This window comes from Salvelinus alpinus, chromosome 13 (genome assembly GCF_045679555.1).
Source record: "Salvelinus alpinus chromosome 13, SLU_Salpinus.1, whole genome shotgun sequence".
Taxonomy (NCBI): domain Eukaryota; kingdom Metazoa; phylum Chordata; class Actinopteri; order Salmoniformes; family Salmonidae; genus Salvelinus; species Salvelinus alpinus.
This window is the reverse complement of record NC_092098.1, coordinates 40,329,972-40,355,927: the sequence shown is the minus strand read 5'-3', so window position 1 is coordinate 40,355,927 and position 25,956 is coordinate 40,329,972. Positions and strand designations below refer to the sequence as shown.

General features: G+C 42.8%; 1 protein-coding gene across 6 annotated transcripts in view; it reads left to right on the top strand.

Moving 5' to 3' along the window:
• The window catches only part of clip2 (CAP-GLY domain containing linker protein 2), a 68,824-nt gene that overhangs the window by 39,257 nt on the left and 3,611 nt on the right, over positions 1-25,956 (top strand). Inside the window, exons 4-17 of one of the 6 annotated variants that reach the window (XM_071339286.1) lie at positions 1,718-1,842; positions 5,489-5,702; positions 7,241-7,438; positions 9,478-9,581; positions 15,070-15,130; positions 15,561-15,656; positions 18,426-18,476; positions 19,254-19,637; positions 19,804-20,391; positions 20,737-20,794; positions 21,011-21,094; positions 21,698-21,854; positions 24,965-25,124; positions 25,692-25,883. In XM_071339286.1, coding sequence (XP_071195387.1) covers positions 1,718-1,842; positions 5,489-5,702; positions 7,241-7,438; positions 9,478-9,581; positions 15,070-15,130; positions 15,561-15,656; positions 18,426-18,476; positions 19,254-19,637; positions 19,804-20,391; positions 20,737-20,794; positions 21,011-21,094; positions 21,698-21,854; positions 24,965-25,124; positions 25,692-25,883 — 2,472 coding nt within the window. Of the gene's footprint in view, positions 1-1,717; positions 1,843-5,488; positions 5,703-7,240; positions 7,439-9,477; positions 9,582-15,069; positions 15,131-15,560; positions 15,666-18,425; positions 18,477-19,253; positions 19,638-19,803; positions 20,392-20,736; positions 20,795-21,010; positions 21,095-21,697; positions 21,855-24,964; positions 25,125-25,691; positions 25,884-25,956 lie in introns of all 6 variants that reach the window. The other 5 variants (XM_071339285.1, XM_071339289.1, XM_071339288.1 and 2 more) reach the window with 5 other exon arrangements.

Genomic DNA, 25,956 nt, shown 5'->3' with positions numbered 1-25,956 from the left:
CACGGACTTACTGGGTGTCATAAACACCTGTCTGCTAACACGGGAGACAAACCCAGTACACAATACAAAACCCACTCCCGAAATCCACAGCAACAGACGAACAATCCCGCACAAAGAAGCATACAATCTGGCTGGCTAATAAAGCCACACTAATTGCCAATTACCCCAAACCAGGTGATACAAATAAACACATAAGGAGGGGGAGGAAAAAGAGTCAGTGGCAGCTAGTAGGCCGGTGACGACGACCGCCGAGCGCCACCCGAACGGGAAGGAGAGCCTGCCTCGGTTGAAGTCGTGACAGTTTTTTAGATTATTTCTGGTTTGGGGGGTTTGGGAGAGGACGCAATATTGTCATCGTCATGGCATTCCAAGACAGTTTACAATGAGAATGGATCTCTGTTTGCATCCGTCCACATTGTTTGTATATGATTGAACTTTAGAGGGAATACGTTTCTTTATCATCTTTCCTGTTCTTCTATCCATTCTTGCTCCTGACCCTCCTGGGGCAGAGATGGGGAAGAGATGACTCAGTCTGTAGGCATGTTGAGACTCTTTACCATAGTACAAGGTTGTCTAATTTCATTGAAAGAAATGGTAAAGCAGTAGGGTTTATGTTTTCAGATTATCATGTCTATACACTTGAACTGGCCATTTCCATTCTCAGCTGCAATATTTTGTAACTGTTACTGCATTTGCATCCCTTGGTGGTTGTGCGTTCAATGCATCATTTAGAGGTGAAGTCATTCGTGTTACGGCATGGGAGAGACTCAGCACTGAGCCGAGACTGATCACCCCCAAAGTAGCATGGTGGTCTTTGTGTTTCTCAAACCCCCTGAACCTGCTCTCTGTCTATCCCTCAGTCTGTCTGATCGCACTAGCGTAACTGGCTGTGACATCTTTTCAGGCACCCGAATGTAGGCCAGGTCAGCTTTTCCAGTCATGCGCTCCAATGTCACCTCCGAGTTGTTGTCAACGCCGAAGTCTCCCCTCGCGACACTAAGATGCCTGTCTGATTTCACCCTTAACTGTTGACGTCCTTTAGTGTCACTATGGGATACAGTATTAATGCATAACACTCCGCTTCCACCTAAAATGGCAAGACTCCATTGTCACTGAAAGTAGCCTATTGGTTATTGTTACCTTTTTTGTGGTATACATACCTTATTTTTAAACCTGTAATCTTTACCACAGTTGCTTATGAGAAGAAGGAAAAGTATGTTGCACACTATAATACTTTTTTAAAAGTATACAACATTTGGGGGCCACATGCCAAAAACAAACAAGCAAAAAGAAAAAGAAAGACAACCTCAGAACTGAGTAAAAGACGTACTTTACTCGAAAAGAAACAACAAATATTTCCACGCAGGGAAAACACACCAGCTCACAGAAGTCTTGAACACTAAACAAAGAACAAACACGCACAAAACCATGTGGGAACTAGAGGGTTAAATAGGGAATAAATTATAACGTAATGGGAACCAGGTGTGTACAATCAAGACAAAACAAATGGAAAAATAAACGTAGATCGGTGGCAGCTAGAAAGCTGGTGACGATGACAGCCAAACGCCGCCCGAACAAGGAGAGGCACCAACTTCGGCGGAAGTCGTGACAACCGCATTTGCAGTTTTTCTATATTTTCTCTTACTATGCAGTGTATTTTGGACATGATCATTACCAAGATGTTGCACTTGTTCACCATGCTCCTTTGTCTTGTCAGGTGGGGGGCACCAAGACAGGAGTGGTGCGCTACGTGGGGGAGACTGACTTTGCCAAGGGTGAGTGGTGCGGCGTGGAGTTGGACGAGCCCCTGGGGAAGAACGACGGTGCAGTGGCTGGAACCAGGTATACACCGTCTGTCACCCATCTCTCTCTCCCTCTGCCTCTGTCTTTTTCTCTATGTCTATGTCTGTCTCTATTTATCTCCCTCTCCTGCTTGATTTAACTCCCTTGCATGTGTTCACTCTCTCATTCTCTTGCTGGATCTCTGCTGTAAGCTCTCTCTGTATTCCTCCTCTATTCCCCCTTTATCATTCTCTTTCATTCTTTATTTCAATTTTTCTGTCTCTCACTCTGTCACTTTTTCTGTCCTACACACACACTCTCTCACATGCACACACACAAACCCCCCCACACACATACACCTGTCTGGCAGATCTAGCTGTAGGCTTAGTAGTGTCTTCAAAAATCAATCATGTGTGGTTTAGTGTCAGACAAGACGGCATCGTTCTAATTTTAGCTGCAATTCCTCTGTATGGTAGACGATTAGAGCTAGGAGCTCCCTTCTGAACCACAATATTCAACTGAATTATTTTCAAAATGGTGAAAACATGAATCGCCGTGCAAACAGAATATGGCTTCACTCTCCAGAATATGACTTCACTCTTCTTCTCATTACAAAATGAATGTCACATTCTGTTTTGAGATGGAACAGTAGCTGTGCAGGCATAAACTAGCGGCACCATGCTCCAGTTCCCTCCACTTTCATATTTGATTTATTGAAACCTGCTTTTGAAAGATTTTACCACTGCAAATATTGCAACCCACTTAACCAGAAGAATGGTTTCCGCCCTCAAAGTGACTGATTTCTAATAAAATACCTGTTGATGTAAGGGAATACTCGACAACGACTAGCCATGACTTGTCACAAATCACATTTAAATGCCACAATACGGTATAAGTGAATTCACCACAACAAGCTGTTTTATATGGAAACCCATACCCGCTGCAATTTTTTTATTTATTTAAGCCTCATGATTTGTCAACATGCACAGTTAGTCTGTGCTTCAGTGTGATCAACTGTAGCCTACTGATAACAACCACAGCTGCAGGTAGCCTAGAGAAGCCTACAGTATGCGCTTTACTCCCATCTCAGCCAGGGAAAATGTAACGTCATGTTTTTATAGCCTAAGCTATATATTTATAGCGTAAAATAGGCCACATTTATTTGTGTTCTGAGAAAATTTGAATTTGATCAAATTTGGTTTATATTCATTCTTCTGGTGGCTAGGCTACCTAGGCCTTTTTAATCCAAAACAATTGACTGGAATTAATCAATCAACACAAACTTGATGACATACTGTATGAGAATATTTGTAATTACAAATGGAAAGGCCTACACAATGCAAGCCTGCATACAGCAAGCTGAAACCTGTTCGTTTTTGTCCAATTGCAGTTATTGTCCCTTTGTCTGTGTAAAGGGTTCTGATTTTTCATCCTCGCTAGGGCCAGGAGTTTTTCTAGGACTTATTTTTTTTTTACCATATGACCTGATTAGAAAAATAATCTGTTCCCATCATAGGCCTTATACATTTTTTTTTTTTTTTACAGCTGATTTATTACAATGTCATACGCTACGACTAGGATCCAGAGTTGGTCAGGTTAGCCTACTACCAGATCAGGAAAAACTCTGGGTCCCAGGAAAATAATTTCCCCCCCATCTCTCTGGGACCTGTCGTGCCACCTCTGAAATCACCACATAATATTACTATTTGTATGATCTACATTTGCCATGTTTTTGGTGATGGGGATGGGCTTCCATAGTTTTATGTGGCTCAGTGCAGCCGGCAGTTACTGCAACAATTTCAGAATATATCAGGCTGTTACTGCAATTTCAGGTCTCAAATATTAGGAAAATGTCTATACATTTCAACTGTTTCAAAAACATTACTCTGCTATTACCATTTTTACTGTAGGGCTGTTGGCTCAACTAGACAATTCTGTTTACACTGCCCTGCTTCAAGGGGGGCAAGTGTCGTGCGCTACCTCCGGAGGTAGTGGTCGAGACGTAGCAAGTACGCAAGTTTACATTTTAGTAATACACTACCGGTCAAAAGTTTTAGAACACCTACTCATTCAAGGGTTTTTCTTTATTTTTACTATTTTCTACATTGTAAAATAATAGTGAAGACATCAAAACTATGAAATAACACATATGGAATCATGTAGTAACCATGTTAGTGTTAAACAAAGTGTTAAACAAATCAAACTATATTTTATATTTGAGATTCTTCAAATACATTTATATTTACATTTAAGTCATTTAGCAGACGCTCTTATCCAGAGCGACTTACAAGTTGGTGCATTCAAATAGCCACCCTTTGCCTTGATGACAGCTTTGCACACTCTTGGCATTCTCTCAACCAGCTTCATGAGGTAGTCACCTGGAATGTATTTCAATTAACAGGTGTGTGCCTTCTTAAAAGTTCATTTGTGGAATTTCTTTCCTTCTTAATGCGTTTGAGACAATCAGTTGTGTTGTGACACGATAGAGGGGTATACAGAAGATAGCCCTATTTGGTATTCTTCAAATAGCCACCCGTTGCCTTGATGACAGCTTTGCTCACTCTTGGCATTCTCTCAACCAGCTTCACCTGGAATGGTTTTCCAACAGTCTTGAAGGAGTTCCTACATATGCTGAGCTCTTGTTGGCTGCTTTTCCACCGGTCTAATGTCCATTTCTGGTGTTTCTTGGCCCAAGCAAGTCTCTTCTTCTTATTGGTGTCCTTTAGTAGTGGTTTCTTTGCAGCAATTCAACCATGAAGGTCTGATTCACACAGTCTCCTCTGAACAGTTGATGTTGCGATGTGTCTGTTACTTGAACTCTGTGAAGCATTTATTTGGGCTGCAATTTCTGAGGCTGGTAACTCTAATGAACTTTTCTTCTGCAGCAGAGGTAACTCTGGGTCTTCCATTCCTGTGGTGGTCCTCATGAGAGCCAGTTTCATCATAGCGCTTTATGGTTTTTGTGACTGCTCTTGAAGAAACGTTAAAAGTTCTTGAAATTTTCCGTATTGACTGACCTTAAAGTAATGATGGACTGTCATTTCTCTTTGCTTATTTGAGCTGTTCTGTTCATAATAAGGACTTGGTATTTTACCAAATAGGGCTATCTTCTGTATACCCCCTACCTTGTCACAACACAACTGATTGGCTCAAACGCATTAAGAAGGAAAGAAATTCCACAAATTAACCTTTAAGAAGGCACACCTGTTATTAATTGAAATACATTCCAGGTGACTACCTCATGAAGCTGGTTGAGAGAATGCCAAGTGTGTGCAAAGCTGTCATCAAGGCAAAGGGTGGCTATTTGAAGAATCTCAAATATATTTTGATTTGTTTAACACTTATTTGGTTACTACATGATTCCATATGTGTTATTTCATAGTTTTGATGTCTTCACTATTATTCTACAATTTAGACAACAGTAAAAAATTAAGAAAAACTTGTGAATGAGTAGGTGTTCTAAAACTTTTGACCGGTAGTGTGTGTTGCCAATGGTATTTTTCCAAAAAGTGTACTACCTACCTAAGGTTAGAGCTAGGTTTAGAATAAGGGTTAAACTAAGGGTTAAGGTTTAGGCTAGGGTTAGAGCTAGGGTTAGGGTTAGTAGATAGTTAGTTGAAATGTTACTGATAGTCAACAGATGGACTATCCAAATAAATTGGTACCGAGATATCTCTTCTCCCCTCCCCCTTCTCCTCTAACCCAGGTACTTCCAGTGCCCGCCCAGGTTTGGCCTGTTTGCACCCATCCACAAGGTGATCCGCATCGGCTTCCCCTCCACCAGCCCAGCCAAGGCCAAGAAGAGCAAGCGGATGGCAATGGGGGTGTCGTCGCTAGCCCACAGCCCCAGCAGTTCATCTATCAGCTCTGTTAGCTCTGTGGCTTCCTCGGTGGGCGGGCGGCCCAGCCGCACTGGCCTGGTGAGAGATACACATGCATACATAGGCACAAGTATACACACACACCAATGTATTTTCATGACTATAACTGCAAGTCTAATGGGCTTGTATGCGCACATCCATTAAAAACTTCTCCCAGGTTCTTGATCAGAGAGGACAACGATCCCAAAGTGTTTAATAGGACAAGTGTTTAACTGCATTCTCCACATTTTTGCAGACCCTCAGAAATCTGACAGACACACAAACAGACTGAAAGGAAGAGACTGAGACAGAGAGAAAAAGATTGAGAGAGATTTAGAGAGGACAAAGAGGGATGTTTGCATGAAAAACAAAGGAGACATGCAATACATGAAACAGGATACATATTTGGCCAAAGAGAAAGATGTTAAGATAAAAAAATCACAGACGAACGCAGTAGAGACACATTACATAGAATACTAAAAACACGTTAGCTATTGAGGAACAGCACATACATACGCAAGAGAAACAAAGAGATAGTATTGGTATCTTATGAGTATTGATGAAAATGTCTCTCTGTGTACTCTGAATGCCCTCCCCATCCTGTCAGTCAGGTGACATATTTGGAAGAGTGGGCATAGGATGGGCATGTAGCACATTGGGTTAATTAACCGTTTCCCTTCAGCCAGCATTAGGACGCTCTAATTATAATGGTCTGGCATGCTCTCACTCAGGCGGTCATCTTAGTGCTTGCCCTAGGGCTAATGTACAATACAGACACACCTTCTCTATTGTCATCAAACAGAGTCTGCTGTAGTCACACTGTCACTATACCTTTCGTTGCCTCAGGTGTGTGTGTGTGAACATGCCCCTGGGGGACCCAGTTTGGCCCTCCGTCTGTCCCCTTCTTCACTTACTCCCTAAATACTATTTTGATGACAATGCAGATCTGTTCAAATCACGTGTCACGTGCCTACCGGGGATAGGCAATTCTGGTTCAAGGACCATATCGGGACTTTGTTCATCAAAGTAATTTGCGGGTGGGAAAAATATATGTATTATCATGTCTACATACTTTATATTTAGCTTTAGACATTCAAGTGTCAACTTCAAGTCATTTTTTATCCAAAATAATGTAATTAAAAAAAATATATATTATAAAAAAAGGAATCCACAGACATCCACCATTTTATTGGCTTGTGGGCCGGATCCGGCATGGTGTCATATGTTGCCCACCCATGGTCCAGACCTGTATTTATGTTTAGTTTTCTCATTTGTTTTTCTAATGCTCCAAGACTAAATTAAAGCCCTCAACCTGAATGAAATAATAATCCAACCATATCATGAAAGCCCTGATCCATGCTGAATAAAAATAACTTATGTGATTTGGTAATGCCAGCACTCCTTTTCCTTGTATTTTTAATTGAGTATGTATCTATTTGTTCATGTGTAATGCTGCAAGACACATTTTCTCTAATCCTATCTCCTTCTCTGCCTTCCTTCCTCTGTTTTTTCCTCACTTCTTCCTTCTCTCACTCCATTATTCTTTCATTCTGCCACCTCCTTCCCCCACCACCTCCCTCCCCACTCCCCCTCCATAGCTCACGGAGACGTCGTCGCGCTATGCCCGCAAGATCTCTGGCACCACTGCGCTGCAGGAGGCACTGAAGGAGAAACAGCAGCACATCGAGCAGCTGCTGGCCGAGCGGGACCTGGAGCGGGCCGAGGTGGCCAAGGCCACCAGCCACATCTGTGAGGTAGAGAAGGAGCTCAACGCCCTCAAGGCCCAGCACCTGCAGGTAGGCAGTAGCCTGAGTGCCAGTCTGTTTTGGATTTATTTGGACTGAAAATAGTTGGGTGTAGTGGAGCAGGTGTGTAATGCTGTACATCCCTGGAACTGACTGACACATGAATGTCTGCATGCACATGTACACATGTACAGTACACACACATACAAACATGTTCACACTCATGCAAGCAAATAAATCAAAACACACCACACACACATATACACATGTACTTAGTCTATACTGTACTTAGCCTTGTTTACTAGACTCATAGAGGTACTAGCCTGTGAATAATGGTTCGCCTGGAGATCTGCATCGTTCATTAACAAGCCCGAGCCTCAAATTCATGAAGCAATTCAAAGTGGAATGTTATCTTCCATGATGTCTCTTTTCTAGACAAGGTGCACACTCGTTTTGCATTGCCCTAGGTGGTTGGAGATTTCACTAATGGAACGGGTTAAAATTGTGCAAACTCCGCCCACCCGCGATGCAAAACGAATGTGGCCAAGGGAAGCAAGTCCAGTGCTCTCAACCAATCAGGTGACAGTGTTTATAGCGGAAACAGAGAGGATCTTGGCCTTGGGCTAGCCATACCAAAGTTTATGTCTCCCACCATGCTGTGTCAAAGGCACACGGCTAGGAAATAAACTAGCATTTATTTCACTAGAAAGTTTAGAGAATTTCATATTTTTCCCTAGAAAGACCATAGCAAGACAGTGGCAATGGCAAAGCATTAAATAGCATGCCACACAAACCTTTCTTGTACGTGATTCACGAAAACAATAAAACTGTGATGACTGTGTGAAACAGAGCGCTGGAAGAATGTTGTTTTGCCTTACAAGGAAAGTATTTGGTCTATTGGTTTATTCAGATCCCCATTAGATGTTACATTAGCAACAACAGCTACTCTTCCTAGGGGCCACTGCATGTTGAGTCTGATTCCAGATCTGTTTGAGCTGCTATTGCACATTGGCCATAGGAATTGGCAGCACACCACAAAGAGATCTGGGACCAGCATGTTGATATATAATGTAGGTTGGCCCGACAAAGATTGTTTCTGTTTTGTTTTGTTCAGAATGTGTGATAACGATGGTACAGTGATGACAGTGTGGCTGCTTCCAAAAGACATATCCCCTATATAGTGCATTACGTTACACCAGAGCCCTATGGGTGCGAGTATGTTGTGTGCAGTGACAGGGGTATTTGAAATGGCATAATTTCCCCTACATAGTGCACTACAAAGGGAATAGGGTACCATTTCAGATACATGCTGTAACTGTCACTGCATGCTGTCACCCACTCTGTGGCTCAGCCAGGGAAATGTCCTAAATTAGTCTGCCATTAGTCTGCCCATATTGATGAGTCAATGGCTGGGCTCTTGACTGCAATAAGATAAAAGCAAGTGCATATTTAAATTTAAATCCAGAATGACTTACAGCAGCAATTAGGGTTAAGTGCCTCGCTCAAGGCCACAGACAGATTTTTCACATATGTCAGACACGTAGTATGACACTGTACTGTACATTAAGCTATACATTAAGCATAGTTCAGGACTAAAAAGCATTCTCAATGGTGATGTTCCAATGAAAGAATGCTATTGTAGTAGTGTGTGCTGTAAATCCTTGGAACTGACTGATGCGCGCATACACACACACACACACACTTAGCCGTTACTGTACTTAGTGTTGCTTACCAGACTCATAGCGCTACTTACCTGTCAAGAAAGCATCTCCAATGTGCTCTGGTTCGCCCGGGGATTTGCATCAAGTAATTCTCCATTGAAAGGGCTTTTCTGGTCCAGGACTAAACTTGTCCCGGAAAACCGACCCTTATTGTATAATCTACAGACTTGACAAAGAAATCTACTTAACTTGACAATGAAAACATGATTCATTTAATCAATGTTGCTGTTACTATTATCACTGTACATGTGAACCAGGCCTAAATTAGTAGTAGTAGTGTTTGTCTACTTACTGAGAACTTGTCAAATCACTCTTGGTGATAGCATGGTACACTTCATCACTGATATTGTTTGTTTTCTCTGATTACAGTATGTCACAGAGACGGAGAGCAACCTCCATCAAGTCAAAACTCTGTTGGCCAGCACTCAGAAAGACAAAGTAGAGCTAGCCAATCAGCTTGAAGAAGAGAAAAGGTACAATGTTGGGGATTTCTATGGAGTAATCTGGCTGGTTTGTCCTTGTTAGGGCAATCATTTGTGAACAAGATGTGGCACATAAATATATAAATACTACTTTTCACAGAGCAATTTATTATCCTATTTTGATATACAGTGGGGAGAACAAGTATTTGATACACTGCCGATTTTGCAGGTTTTCCTACTTACAAAGCATGTAGAGGTCTGTAATTTTTATCATAGAAAGTGTGTGGTTTAGAGACGGAATCTAAACCAAAAATCCAGAAAATCACATTGTATGATTTGTAAGTAATTAATTTGCATTTTATTGCATGACATAAGTATTTGATACATCAGAAAAGCAGAACTTAATATTTGGTACAGAAACCTTTGTTTGCAATTACAGAGATCATACGTTTCCTGTAGTTCTTGACCAGGTTTTCACACACTGCAGCAGGGATTTTGGCCCACTCCTCCATACAGACCTTCTCCAGATCCTTCAGGTTTCGGGGTTGTCGCTGGGCAATACGGACTTTCAGCTCCCTCCAAAGATGTTCTATTGGGTTCAGGTCTGGAGACTGGCTAGGCCACTCCAGGACCTTGAGATGCTTCTTAGTTGCCCTGGCTGTGTGTTTCGGGTCGTTGTCATGCTGGAAGACCCAGCCACGACCCATCTTCAATGCTCTTACTGAGGGAAAGAGGTTGTTGGCCAAGATCTCGCGATACATGGCCCCATCCATCCTCCCCTCAATACGGTGCAGTCGTCCTGTCCCCTTTGCAGAAAAGCATCCCCAAAGAATGATGTTTCCACCTCCATGCTTCACGGTTGGGATGGTGTTCTTGGGGTTGTACTCATCCTTCTTCTTCCTCCAAACACGGCGAGTGGAGTTTAGACCAAAAAGCTCTATTTTTGTCTCATCAGACCACATGACCTTCTCCCATTCCTCCTCTGGATCATCCAGATGGTAATTGGCAAACTTCAGACGGGCCTGGACATGCGCTAGCTTGAGCAGGGGGACCTTGCATGCGCTGCAGGATTTTAATCCATGACGGCGTAGTGTGTTACTAATGGTTTTTCTTTGAGACTGTGGTCCCAGCTCTCTTCAGGTCATTGACCAGGTCCTGCCGTGTAGTTCTGGGCTGATCCCTCACCTTCCTCATGATCATTGATGCCCCACGAGGTGAGATCTTGCATGGAGCCCCAGACCGAGGGTGATTGACCGTCATCTTGAACTTCTTCCATTTTCTAATAATTGCGCCAACAGTTGTTGCCTTCTCACCAAGCTGCTTGCCTATTGTCCTGTAGCTCATCCCAGCCTTGTGCAGGTCTACAATTCTAGCCCTGATGTCCTTACACAGCTCTCTGGTCTTGGCCATTGTGGAGAGGTTGGAGTCTGTTTGATTGAGTGTGTGGACAGGTGTCTTTTATACAGGTAACGAGTTCAAACAGGTGCAGTTAATACAGGTAATGAGTGGAGAACAGGAGGGCTTCTTTTTTTTTTAACAGTATTTTTATTGGAGTTTCACAATTTTCACCCATATTAAAGAGATACAACAACAGAGACAAGGCAAAAAAAACAACAACAAAAAACGGCACTCGCCTACACATACCTGCGCATACATATATACATACACATATACACACATACGCACACCATTTTCCTATCCCCGCTTCTCTCACCCTATCCCCATCATTGCGTCTCTCAATACATACATTTTAAACAAACTTACAAACAGAAATTAAACAAAAAAGCTCTGTTTAAACTAAGAAGTTAGGTTCCACACATGGAACATACAGTGTAATTCTGAATACATAGATCACCACCATTCTAAGAGAATCCTTGCAGCATAATAGCTGATACCTCAGGTTCTAGGTAATTTAGATAGTGTTCCCACACTTTGTAGAACTGATCTGTTTTAGAATGCAATGTACATGTCAGATATTCCAGAGGCACCCATTCAAAAAGTATCTTATGCCAATCTTTAATAGAAGGAACCTTATCACTAATCCACCGTAAAAGGATGTTTTTCCTTGCAGCAAAGGTAAGGATGTTGTAAAGCCTCCTCTTACTCACAGAAGTAACATGCCTACTAGGGAGACCCAACAGTAAAGAAACTGGGTCCAATTCTAGATCAACCCCTAGGATCTTTTCAATTTCTTGCAGAACACCAGACCAGTATCTTTGTATTTTGGTACATGACCATAAACAATGTGTTAGGGTGCCTGTATCAGTTTTGCATTTAAGACACTGAGGAGAAGAGGAAGAGGGGCTAAAGGCATGTCTGCGATTTGGGGATATATGCAATCGGTGTATTATTCTTAATTGGATTGCTCTAGTACGATTACATATAGATATTGTTTTTGCATATCTCCAAATGTCCTCCCACATCTCTTCGTCAATAGTCACAGACAATTCTTTCTCCCACACTTGTTTCACCCTCCGTGTGTCGACAGCAGGAAAGGACCTTAAAGCATCATAAAACAGACTTACAGACATTTTCCTTTGTGGAAAAAAAAGCATTCTCTCAATGACAGACATATCAGGATTACCAATTAAGGTGGTGCTCTTCACAATATAATGTCTTACTTGTAGGAAGCGGAAAAAGTCCTGCTTTGGGAGTCGGTATTTCTCCACCATCTGCTCAAATGACAATAGAATCTTATCAGCAAATAAGTCATTTAGTCTGCGTATGCCCTTATTAAGCCAAGAGTTAAAGCCAGCATCCAGCAATCCTGGACCAAAATCTGGGTTGTTAAGAATTGGGGTAAGAGCAGAGGTTAGTTTGGACCTTCCCAGGAAGCGCTGAACTGACCTCCAAACCTTGAGTGTGTTAAGTGTAATAGGATTATTGCAGTGATCTTCTACAGACTTGAAACTTCTGAAAAATAAAAGATCCTTTAAGGGGTATTTTGAAAGAGAAGTCTCAATGTCTAACCAAATAGAGGAGTCATCGTTTGTGATCCAATCAGAAATATAACATAGGTGGGCACACCACTGATAGAACCTGATATTGGGCAGATCCAAGCCCCCCATAGAACTTGGCAGCTGCAATATTGCCATCTTAAGCCTTGGCTTGCGTTTACTCCATATGAAGGAGCTTAGCCATCCATTTACATCCTTTATTACCTTATAGGAGAGTAATACTGGGATCATTTGGATTGGAAGGAGGGCTTCTTAAAGAAAAACTAACAGGTCTGTGAGAGCTGGAATTCTTACTGGTTGGTAGGTGATCAAATACTTATGTCATGCAATAAAATGCAAATTAATTACTTAAAAATCATACAATGTGATTTTCTGGATTTTTGTTTTAGATTCCGTCTCTCACAGTTGAAGTGTACCCATGATAAAAATGACAGACCTCTACATGCTTTGTAAGTAGGAAAACCTGTAAAATCGCCAGTGTATCAAATACTTGTTCTCCCCACTGTAGGTATCCCTATTCAATATCCTGTTGTCATAAAATAAAATAAAAATATGACAACAGGATATTATTATTGCCTTAGACCTTATTCACATCTTGGCCATTGAAACCAATGCAAAAACCTTCCTGTGACCTGTAGATTAAAAACTCTTGCACACCTATACTCTAAAAACAGAATCCATTTGGGGTACTAAGAAGAACATTTCTAGCTCATTGTCATTGTCATATGCTCTGTTCTTGAAAGACACAACCGTTTATTAGCTAGCCGCTAGGGTTAGGCGGTATCCAGATGTTCATACTGTTTCTGTACCATACCGCGGTAAATGGTATTACCGAATGTGCACAAAACTGTTTAGTCAACAGGGATCTTTGTCCAGGAGGGGATTGAATGTCTTTGCTGTAACCAAGAAGCTTGATCTTGACATCTAGCCACTTAGCTAGCAAGTTAGCAAACCAAATGCATAGCATCTTAGGTTTCTTATACACTGAACAAAAATATAAACGCAACATGTATAGTGTTGCTCCCATGTTTTATGAGCTGAAATAAAAGATCCCAGAAATGTTCCATATACACAAAAAGCTTATTTCTCTAAAATGTTGTGCACAAATTAGTTTACATCCCTGCTAGTGAGCATTTCTCTTTTGCCAAGATAATCCATCCACCTGACAGGTGTGGCATATCAAGAAGCTGATTAAATAGCATGATCATTACACAGTGCCCCTTGTGCTGGGGACAATAAAAGGCCACTCTAAAATGTGCAGTTTTGTCACACAGCACAATGCCACAGATGTCTCAAGTTTTGAGGGAGCGTGCAATTGGCATACTGACTGCAGGAATGTCCACCAGAGCTGTTGCCAGAGAATTTCATGTTAATTTCTCTACCATAAGCCGCCTCAAACGTCGTTTTTAGAGAATCTGGCGAATTTGGCAGTATGTCCAACTGGCCTCCCAAATGCAAACCACGTGCATGGCATCATGTGGGTGAGCGGTTTGCTGATGTCAACATTGTGAACTGAGTGCCTTGTGGTGGTGGTGGGGTTATGGTATGGGCAGACATAAGCTACAGACAATGAACACAATTGCATTTTATCGATGGCAATTTGAATGCACAGAAATACCGTGACGAGATCCTGAGGCCCATTGTGAGGCCCATTTTTTAAAGGTATCTGTGACCAACAGATGCATATCTGTATTCCCAGTCTTGTGAAATCCATAGATTAGGGCCTAATGAATTTATTTCAATTGACTGATTTCTTCATTTGAACCATAACTCAGTAAAATCTTTGAAATTGTTGCATGTTGCCTTTATTTTTTTGTTCAGTATAGTTATATTTAACTCATAGTTATAAGCTGCGGCGTAGCACGTGCCCCCCCCCCCCCCCCCCCAAAAAACAGTATTGAAAATCATAAACGGTATAATCTCCCAACCTACTAGCAGCACTAGCCGTCTATGGAACGTTCAGCTGTGAATAAGGTATATAGGGAGCCATTTGAGAGGCATCCATGGTTGTCTGTACTGTGATCAGACCTGGGCCAAATACGTATATGTCAAACACTTTCACATACTTGAAGTGAGCTTGATTTAGCATGTCCAGTTTTCAAGGTGGGAGGATTTTGCACTTTGGGGACTATTCCATTGGTTCCATTGCACTGGTCATGCTCAATCAAGTGTACTTCAAGAGATTGAATTTACATACTGTATGCAGGTTTTGAAGTGGGCCAATGCTTTCCTGTACAGAGTACTGAATCCGACTCAAATTTTCTACTGCTGGAGTATCGGCACCTTTTAAAGAACATTTGCTCTAATATGAGTACTGTCACCCAAAATGGTGTCACCCTATTTCGTTCCACTTCAAGCACTGACCATATATATTTGACCCAGGTGTGTTCCTGTGGCACAGTTGGTAAGAGTGGCGCTAGCAAAGCCAAGGTCGTTGGATTCAATTTCCACAGGACTCAAATATGAATGCCAAAAATGTATGCAGTCACTACTGTAAATTGCTTTGAATGAAAGCCTTTGTCGGGTTGTGATGCTCTTCTGTGGCACTTCCCTGACACCTAGTGGCCGACGTGTTATTACAGGAAAGTGGAAGACCTTCAGTTCAGAGTGGAGGAGGAGTCCATCACCAAAGGAGACCTTGAGGTATTTGTCTACCATTTGGTAAAAAGCTTAGATAAACAGTTTGATAAATGTGTTTTGAAGGGATGAGAATGTGTGTTTATAAGATTACTTTAGCAAAAGTGATCAAATTTGGCTCTTCCTATAGTGCAATGTGAAAGCTGTTAATTAAAGTCTAGTAGGCTAATAACAACAGTTATGTTAGAGTGACCAAAAGGCTGTGCCAAACATATAGCGAGTCAAACAGTAAGTGAGCAAAGACAGACAGAGGGACATTTCACATTTTCAGTGTTTCTGTCTGTAAAATGTCTCATCCTTCAATCTGTTGACTGCTGTTACAGAGAATCCCATGTGATGTGTATTTCACACGTCTCTTCAACCTGTACAGGTTTCTGTCCTTCTATGTCTTTTTTTCCACCTCCTGTCTCTCTCCTTTCTCTCTCCCTCTCTGTAGACTCAGACGAAATTGGAGCATGCCCGTATTCGGCAACTTGAGCAGAATCTGTTCCTCGAAAAGTCGAGAGCAGAAAAGCTTCAGAAAGAATTAGAGGTGAAGCGGGTAAATGGAAAAGCTAGCCCAGCCTAGAGCTCCTGCCTGTATCCATTTTACTTTGCGCTTTTCCATTGTATCTTTTGTTTTGTTTGCAGTGGGACTTGAACACAAGTCCTTGTCATTCCTGTCCAGCACCTGTCTCCAAAGGTCCCCAAACTCAGTCACTCATACAGAAAATACTATGTCAGTTACGTCATCAAACGGCATAGACTACAATCAGAATGTGGTGCCATTGCTCTGATTTATGTATCAAGGATGCCAAGGATGCTCTGTACAGATGCATAGAACATGACATTAGGTTTCATGTTGAGAGAAACAAATTGCATAAGTGTTACCTGAATCAATTATTTAATTAATGAATTCTGGTATAAGAATTGAGAAAACAACATGATGCTACATGTATATAAGTTGTGGAATACTAGATCTGTATTAGTCAACTCTGTTAAATCCCCCTAATTGAATTGTCCTCATGGTCTCTATTGCACAAATTATGTTCAAATTTTTCTGCTATCAGAAATGTAAGTCATCGTAATGGGAAAACCACTCCCTCTCTCTCTGGCTGCGTCTCTAATGACACCCTATTCCCTATTGTGCACTACTTTTGACCAGAGCCATATGAGCCCTGTTCAAAGCAGTGCACTCTATAAGGAAATAGGGTGCCTGAGACACAGCCTCTATCTAATCTCCCTTGGCTCTCAGCCCCACTCCTACTCGGTTTCCCATCAGCTGTAGAGTGTCGGAGTGTTGGAGACCACTCACTCGGCCCTGGAGGTAGTCTCGAGTTTTCAACTCTCATCTGCAGCGATCACTTTTTCCACGTTCCTTTTGGTGCTCACTCGCAAAATCTTGTTAGATTTCTCAGGGTGCACTGCTGGAGCGGTTGTCAGCTGTAGTCAGCTTTGTTTCCACTGTTGAGGTCATAATTTTGCATTAGAATTAGCACAAATGTCACACTTCCATTGAGTTCTGCTGAGGACCAAAATGTTATCTTATACAGTTATATATACTATATATAATATACACACAGTTTATTAGGTACACTACCCTGTTCATGATAATGGTTTGCTCCTACAGTGAGTCACATGGCCGTGGCTTGCTATATAAAGCAAGCAGACAAGCATCGAGGCATTCAGTTACTGTTCGTTGAACGTTAGAATGGGCAAAAGGAGTGACCTAAACGACTTTGGGCGTGGTATGATCGTCGATGCCAGGCACGCCGGTTCCAACATCTCAGAAACGGCCGGCCTTAAAAACGCACAACACTGTCTAGGGTTTACCGAGAATGGTGCAACAAACAAAAAAACATCCAGTCAACGGCACTCCTGTGGGTGAAAACAGCCGTTGATGAGAGGTCGAAGGAGAATGGCAAGAATCATGTAAGCCAACAGGTGGGCCACAAACACAAACATAACGTCAGAGTACAACAGTGGTGTGTAGAGTGGCATCTCGGAATGCACAACTTGTCGATCAATGTCACGAATGGTCTATTGCAGCAGACGACCACACCGGGTTCCACTCCTATCAGCCTAAAATAAAAATAAGTGGCTCCAGTGGGCACGTGATCACCAACACTGGACAATTGAGGAGTGGAAAAACATTGCCTGGTCCGACGAATCCCGGTTCGTCATGCTGATGGCAGAGTCAGAATTTTGCGTAAGCAGCATTCGTCCATGGCCCCATCATGCCTGATTTCAACAGTACAGACTGGTGGCAGTGGTGCAATGGTGTGGGGAATGTTTTCCTGGCACACGTAAGGTCCCTAGATACCAATTGAGCAACGTTTCCATGCCCCAAAGGATTCTGGCTGTTCTGGATGCAAAGGGGGGTCCGACCCAGTACTATACTGAACAAAAATATAAATGCAACAGCTTCAACTATTTAATTTAAGGAAATTAGTAAATTTAAATACATTTATTAGGCCCTAATCTATGGATTTCACATTACTGGGCAGGGGTGCAGCTATGGGTGGGCCTGGGAGGGCTTAGGCCCACCCACTGGGGAGCCAGGCCCAGCTAATCAGAATTTGTTTTTCCCAAAAAGGATTTATTACAGACAGAAATACTTCTCTGTTTCATCAGCTGTCCGGGTGGCTAGTCTCAGATGATCCCGCAGGTGAAGAAGCCGGATGTGGAGGTACTGGGCTTGCGTGGTTACACATGGTCTGCGGTTATGAGGCCTGACAAAATTAATTTACTGACAAATTCTCTAAATTGACGGAGGCGGCTTATGGTAAAGAAATTAACATTCAATTCTATGGCAACAGCTCTGGTGGATATTCCTGCAGTCAGAATGCCAATTACATCCTCCTGTAAAACTTAAGACATCTATGGCATTTTGTTGGGTGACATAATTGCACATTTTAGAGTGGCCTTTTATTGTCCCAAGCACAAGGTGCACCTGTGTAATGATCATGCTGTTTAATCATCTTGTTGATATGCCACACCTGTGGATGGATTAACTTGGCAAAGGAGAAATGCTCAATAACAGGGATGTAAACAAATTTGTACACAAAACTTGAGAGAAATAAGCTTTTCTGATTATGGAACATTTCTGGGATATTTTATTTCAGCTCATGAAACATGGGACGAACACTTTACATGTTGCGTTTATATTTTTGTTCAGTATAAATGGGTGTACCTAATAAACTGTCCACTGAGTGTATAACTATACAATCGTTTTGTGGTGAGACACAAGGCTAAGTACTTAGACAGCACTGTTGGGTCATGAATGTTATATAGAGCTACAAATATACTGCTTTTCCTACAGGGAAGACGCAGTCTTGATGCGGCACCCTTGAGGTTGGATAAAAGAACCAAGGTGAAACAAAATGGACTCGTCGTTTCGTTCGGCTCTGCTCATCTGCTAAGCTATCTAAACTGTTTGATTCTCAATTGTCTATTGTTGACGACGTGGATCTTGCACAGTCAATCTTGCATTTTTCTTGGACTTAATTATTGTCTGAATGCTATTAGGGAACTTTCTGTTAACTCCTTTTCCTAGAAACCGATCAACTTTAGAGTTGCGTTTCTCTCAATGGCCACATTAACATACTATGCACTGCGTGCCATCAGGTCTGCTCAGTCAAACATGGAGTTCAGTCATTTTAATTGGATGTTTGTAAATGTCACACTTTAATTACTATGTGTGCTCCTAGTGATTGCCTATCTATGTGTAGTGTTATGTCTGGGGTTTGCTATGGGCTTTGTGCTTCTGCCTGGCTTGTAGAGTGAGAAACCTGCAGAGAATGGCTTGCTTTCCCTTTCATTTTCCTTACAAACTTCATCTCATATGTTGCACTGCACTTGCTGATTTAAAAGCTCTACTTGTTTTTTTATATCTGTGAACAAAGGATTTCCTCAAACCAAGGAATTTCATCTGTATTCTACAGGCCCAGTTTGTACGCTTATATGATTCTCAATATGCCTATTTTTCTTTGGCATGCATGCTCTAGTCAAGCATTTTATCGAAACGATTTATGCTTGAATGATGTAATCCTGGAATGACATCACCACGCTACGGGAAAGACACCCATGTCGGTTTCGTTAATGACAAACCATGTTACAGCAATGAAGTGCTCTCTCTCTCCCTCCACAGCAAAGCACAGTTGAGGAGAAGAGCCACGTAATGCAGCTGGAGGAGGAGCTGGCCCTGCGGCAGGCAGAGATCGAGGAGCTCCAGGTCCAGCTCAGGGACCCAGACTCTCACCCCAACACAGCCGAGGACGGGTACGCCACCCAGGGGCCGGTGGCCCAGTCGGAGACCTTCCTGCTCCGGGAGCAGCTCCTGACAGCGGGTCGGGAGCACCACAAGGAGAGCAGCCAGCTGAGGGAGAAGTATGAGGCGGCAGTGGCGGCAGGCCAGGAGGAGACAAACAGACTAAAAGCCACGGTGGACAAACAGAGCCAGGAGATCATCGATTTGAAGCAGAGAGTCCAGCAGGCCATGACAGAGAACATGGAGATGATGGACAACTGGAAGGTGAGAGGCACTGTTCTCTTTTATTTTTATATTAAAATGTAATCTTTCATCTTCCTCACACCAACAATTTGGCCTCTCTCATTCTCCTTTTCTCTCTTTTACTCTGTGTGTGTGCATGGGTGTGTCTTTTAGTATTAATAATCGTGTATCCCCTCCTCTCCTCAAGGTCAGGCTGGACACCCTGGTCAACGACCACCAGCGCTCTCTGGAGGACCTGAAGACCTCGCTATCCAGCCAGAACGGCTCGGCCGAGGGCCAAGAGCAGGACCCTCAGGAGCTGAGGACCACCATGGAAAGTCTGCGCATGGAGCACCAGTTGGAGCTGGAGAACCTCAAGGCCAGGCACGAGATCGAGGCGGCTGTGCTGGCCAAGGAACGTGAGGATCTGCGCTCCCGCCTGCAGGACGCCAAGGACCAGCTGGGCGAGAGCAGCCAGAACGGGAAGAACCAGGCCCAGACGGAGGCCAGGAGCAACCAGCTGACCCTGGAGCTGAGAGATGCCCGGGAGGAGCTCCAGAAGGCACAGCTGAGGGTGGGCGAGGTGGAGAGGCTGCAGGGAGAGAAAGACGGGGCCCAGGATGAGCTCCGGGAGTGCCTTGAGCTGGCTGAGAAGAAGATGGTGGATTATGAGGCCCTGCAGAAAGCTGAGGCCCAGAGTCGGGCCGAGCTCCACAGCCTGGAGGAAAAGCTGAGGGTGACTGAGAACCGACTGCAGGCGGTGCAGGATGACCACCACATGCCACAAGATGCCAACGTGAGTCCTCCAGGGGATAGCTGTGGTAGCATTAGTTGTAGATGCTATGCTGTGGTCCATATGAGATTAGAGTCCTTTGACCCAACTATAAAATGAACTAAGGTTGCGCTTAGAGTGGAACTAAAGCCCCTATTCATGTGATCTAATGCTAGCTACTTTTCACAGTCAGTATTAGAGAGCACTTTCTAGAAACACTCTTTACACGAGTAAATAATATCACTTCCACATGATATCCATGCATTTCTACTTCCTTGTGTGTTTCCACATCTTTGCCCTCAATAAACAAATGAAGCACGGAGTTGTCATGGATTTGCTTTTTAACTCTCCATTCTGTCTCCCACTCAGGTTATAGAAAATAATGACATCTCAGAGGAGAAGATTAAGCTAAAACAGAATGTTGAAGGTATCGTAAATGTTAACCTAGTTATTTAGGTTGTGTTGTTACTGTACACATATTTTTATGTAAATGAGAATGGTTTTAAAGACCCTTAAAACAAACCTGTGTTATAGTAAAGTATTTCAAATGTCAGACCTCTGTAGGCTTTTGATTGTACTTTGAGGACATTGCATAGTTAGATTCCAATGTTTTTGACCAATGGTGGTTTCACGTTTCTTTCAGAAACTATGGAGAACCTGACGAAAAGAGAAAAAGAGGTCTCCACTCTCACGTCACAGTTTGATGCCCTCAAATCACAGATAACTGGTAAATTATGCTGCTACAACTAATGAAGATTTGAGTGGTCAAAACGTTGTCAAATAAACTCCCATGGGAGCATTGAATTAAGTTTTAGTTAAAGGAATACCGTGGGATTTTGGCAATGCACAAGACACTCAGACTTCTAGTAATTGTGCTAACGCTAGTTAGCATTGGCTCGCGAAACTACCTCCAACTTCCTTCATACTGGACACCGAGACATGAAAATGTTATCTACAAGTTCATCCCAAAGTATCCCTTTAACATTATTTGATATCCAGAACCTGCTCTGTGCGTATGTAATCTCTTCTATTTATGATATTTTGCACTCTATGAATGTCTTGACAAATACGACACATTCAGTCTTTATCAACTACATGTACAGTAAGTATTTGGTTGCCTGAGATTGAATGTTCACTCAAACATATTGCATGTAAAAAAAAAAAGAATCCCTGAATTATGAAACTTTTATAAAAAATGTCACTGACTGGCAACTGAATATACATATCCTTTTTTGAATATACATATTTGAAGCTCCGACACTGCAGCACTGTTTGGTCCAAACTAAACATTTAACTCTAAATCCTTCTCTAACCTGTCTTGGTCCACCAGCCTTGGAGGGCAAAGTTCGCTCAGGTGAGAAGAAGGCTGACACCCTGGTCAAGGAGAAGATACGCCTGGAGGCCGACCTCGAGTCCATGACCAAGAAGTCCCATGATGCATCGGGACAGCTGGTCGTCATTAGCCAGGAGTTACTGAAGAAGGAGAGGTAATTTGACAGAGAGAGAGAGAAAGAGAGAGAACACTTGATTTTCCACCACAGCGCAGAATTTTCACAGCAGCCCACCCACTGCTACAAGAAAGAACTTACATTCCTCTGAAGGAGATGAGATGATGGATAAAGCATGTGAAACCGCCCCCACTCTTTAGATATACAGAATTTTCTTCTAGAATCTTGCATTTTCAAAGACTGACGAAACAGTCGCAACTCGTCTTTGTGATATGCAGTCACTAGATGTACACTAGACATCTGTTTTATGAGGATCAACCTACTTAGGTTAAAAGCTGTTAAGGTAATGGAGATAATTAACCTGATTAAAAGTAGGGCCAAAAGGCCTTTTTACCCTTCAAATCAATGCATTGTCATGGTTGAGAATTCTATGTTACTCTAAGGTGTTTAGCGAGATTACACACAGCACTTAGTAAATTTAGGCCTGGAAATATAAGCTAAAATGAATTAAAAAGACAATAACGCAACATGAGGTACCTCAGTGACTCTTCGGTCACCTAAGTTTGCAGTATTTGACTGTGGCACCTGCCTTTCATGGATAAAAAATAATATCTATTTGCTGTAGTGTTAAGATTTCCCTTCAATGGAACTAAGGGGCCTAGCCCGAACCATGAAAAACAGCCCCAGACCATTATTCCTCCTCCACCCAACTTTACAATTGGCACTATGCATTGGGACAGGTAGCGTTCTCCTGGCATCCGCCAAACCCAGATTTGTTCGTCAGACTGCCAGATGGTGAAGCGTGATTCATCACTTCAGAGAACACGTTTCCACTGCTCCAGAGCCCAATGGCGGCGAGCTTTACACCACTCAGGCCGACGCTTGGCCGACGCTTGGCAATGGCTTGTGTGCGGCTGTTCTACCATGGAAACCCATTTCATGATGCTCCCGACGAACAGTTCTTGTGCTGACATTGCTTCCAGAGGCAGTTTGGAACCGAGGACAGACTATTTTTACGTGCTACACACTTCAGCACTCGGCAGTCCCGTTCTATGAACTTGTGTGGCCTACCACTTTGCGGCTGAGCCGTTGTTGCTCCTAGACGTTTCCAATTCACAATAACAGCAGTTATTGTTGACTGGGGCAGCTCTAGCAGTGTAGAAATTTGAGCACACTGACATGTTGGAAAGGTGACATTCTATAATGGTGCAACGTTGATAGTCACTGAGCTCTTCAGTGAGACCATTCTACAATGTTTGTCTATGGAGATTGCATGGCTGTGTGCTCGATTTTATACACCTGTCAGAAAAATGTGTGGCTGAAATAGCCAAATCCACTAATTTGAAGGGGTGTCCACATACTTTTGTTTGTATATACAGTACCAGTCAAAAGTTTGGATGCACCTATTAATTCAAGGGTTTTTCATAATTTTTGCTATTTTCTACATTGTAGAATAGTAGTGAAGACATCCAAACTATGAAATAACACATATGGAATCATGTAGTAACCAAAAAAGTGTTAAACAAATGTTATTATTCAAAGTAGCCACCCTTTTCCTTGACAGCTTTACATACTCTTGGCATTCTCTCAACCAGCTTCATGAGGAATGCTTTTCCAACAGTCTTCAAGGAGTTCCCACATATGCTGAGCACTTGTTGGCTGCTTTTCCTTCACTCTGCGGTCCAACTCATCCAAAGCCATCTCAATTGGGTTGAGGTCAGGTGATTGTGGAGGCCAGGTCATCTGATGCAGCACTCCATCACTCTCCTTCTTGGTAAAATAGCCATTACACAGCCTGGAGGTGTGTTTTGGGTTATTGTTCTGTTGAAAAACAAATAGTAGTCCCCCAATGCGCAAACCAGATGGGATGGCGTATCGCTGCAGAATGCTGTGGTAGCCATGCTGGTTAAGTGTGCCTTGAATTCTAAATAAATCACTGACAGTGTCACCAGCAAAACACCATCACACCTCCTCCTCATTGCTTCACGGTGGGAACCACACATGCGGAGATCATCCATTCACCTACTCTGCATCTTACAAAGACATGGCGGTTGGAACCAACAATCTCAAATTTGGACTCATCAGACCAAAGGACAGATTTCCACCGATCTAATGTCCATTGCTCGTGTTTCTTGGCCCAAGCAAGTCTCTTCTTCTTATTGGTGTCCTTTAGTAGTGGTTTCTTTACAGCAATTCTACCATGAAGGCCTGATTCACGCAGTCTCCTCCGAACAGTAGATGTTGAGATGTGTATGTTACTTGAACTCTGTGAAGCATTTATTTGGGGTGTAACCTGAGGCTGGTAACTCTAATGAACTTATCCTCTACAGCAGAGGTAACTCTGGGTCTTCCTTGAGAGCCAGTTTCATCATAGCGCTTGATGGTTTTTGCGATTGCACTCAAAGTTCTTGAAATTATCCGCATTGACTGACCTTCATGTCTTAAAGTAATGATGGACTGTTGTTTCTCTTTGCTTATTTCAGCTGTTCTTGCCCAATATGGACTTGGTCTTTTACCAAATAGGGCTATCTTCTGTATACCCAACCCTACCTTGTCACAACACAACTGATTGGCTCAAATGCAAAAGCAGCCAACAAGTGCTCAGCATATGTGGGAACTCCTTCAAGACTGTTGGAAAAGCATTCCAGGTGAAGCTGGTTGAGAGAATGTCAAGATTGTGCAAAGCTGTCATCAAGGCAAAGGGTGGCTAATTTGAAGAATCTAAAATATACTTTCATTTGTTTAACACTTTTTTGGTTACTACATGAGTCCATGTGTTATTTCATAGTTTATATGTCTTCACTATTATTGTACAATGTAGAAAATAGTCAAAATAAAGAAAAACCCTTGATGTGTCCAAACGTTTGACTGGTACTGTATATATATATACGCTTTTATTAGCACAGCTCAATAAAGCATGTTCCCTGTATCGTCGATAGGTTTGGGTCATTGATGATGAAACAACTCTTGATCTAGCCTGGGTGCCAGTCTCTTTCTGCTCTCTTGCCAACTCCTTATGGAATTGTCATGCCAATGACAGCATTGGAGTTGGCAAGAGCACAATCAGGTCTGGGACCAGGCTAACCTGAATCAGGAAGGCAAGGGTAAATCTTAATGGTATTCTTTACTGTATTGTCCTCTTGTTTCAGGAGTCTGAACGAGCTGAGGGTGTTACTGCTGGACTCCCCTCGCCACTCGCTTGGCCTGGACCGAGACCTGAGCCGAGAGGTGCACAAGGCGGAATGGAGGGTGAAGGAGCAGAAACTCCAGGATGACATCAAGACCCTGAGAGACAAACTGCTCCTGCTGGTGAGAGGGAGGGGGTTCTGGGAGATGTCGATCACATTGCTGGCTCCGCCCGTCTTGAAGCACATCATGTGTCCATCAACCCAGGGTTATTCACTTGCAACCAAATTAAAGTAAACAGGCCGAAACCGTGAGGAATGCTTGTTTTCGCTGCAAAACGTTTTGCTCCGGTGTGCACTAAGAAACTTTTGTTGTTTGTTGTGTTTTCTATTCACACACAGATGAAAGCTGGTCTAGCAGTAGAAAAGTCTACTTGATTAAGATTATAATCGTTTCATGTTTCTTATTCAAAGTGGATACAGTACATGGCTATTGTTTCATTCTTGTCTGTATTCTATATGATTTTAAAAAACAATGTCCTCCCTGTATTTATACTAAAGGCAGATCTAGCAATGATAGATGTAACCCTCCACATTTTTCCAGGAAGGGCTTTAATACCTAAACAGTGTTGTTCATTAGGGCACACTATAAAAGACAAGGCAGACCCTTCCTGTTTCAATCCATTTTCTTTATTTTGGTGCCTAATGAACACCCAGTTGATTCCTACACGTGATATGTGTGTGTTCTCAGGGCAGGGAGAGGGGCTCGTCCCCAGACCACCGGCGCTACTCTATGCTGGACCCGTCGGCTCTGGACTCGGAGGTGACCCGTCTGCGCCAGCGGCTCCTGAGCACCGAGGAGGCCCTGAGGGGAGCCCTGGAGCACAACCAGGAAGTGGACCAGCTGGTGCAAGCCATGCGCACGCACCCAGACAAGACCCAGGTAAACAAGCCCAGGATCAGCTCTAGCTAGTACTTGTTTTGTCTTTTCCATGACTGATTTTGTTGATAGTGGC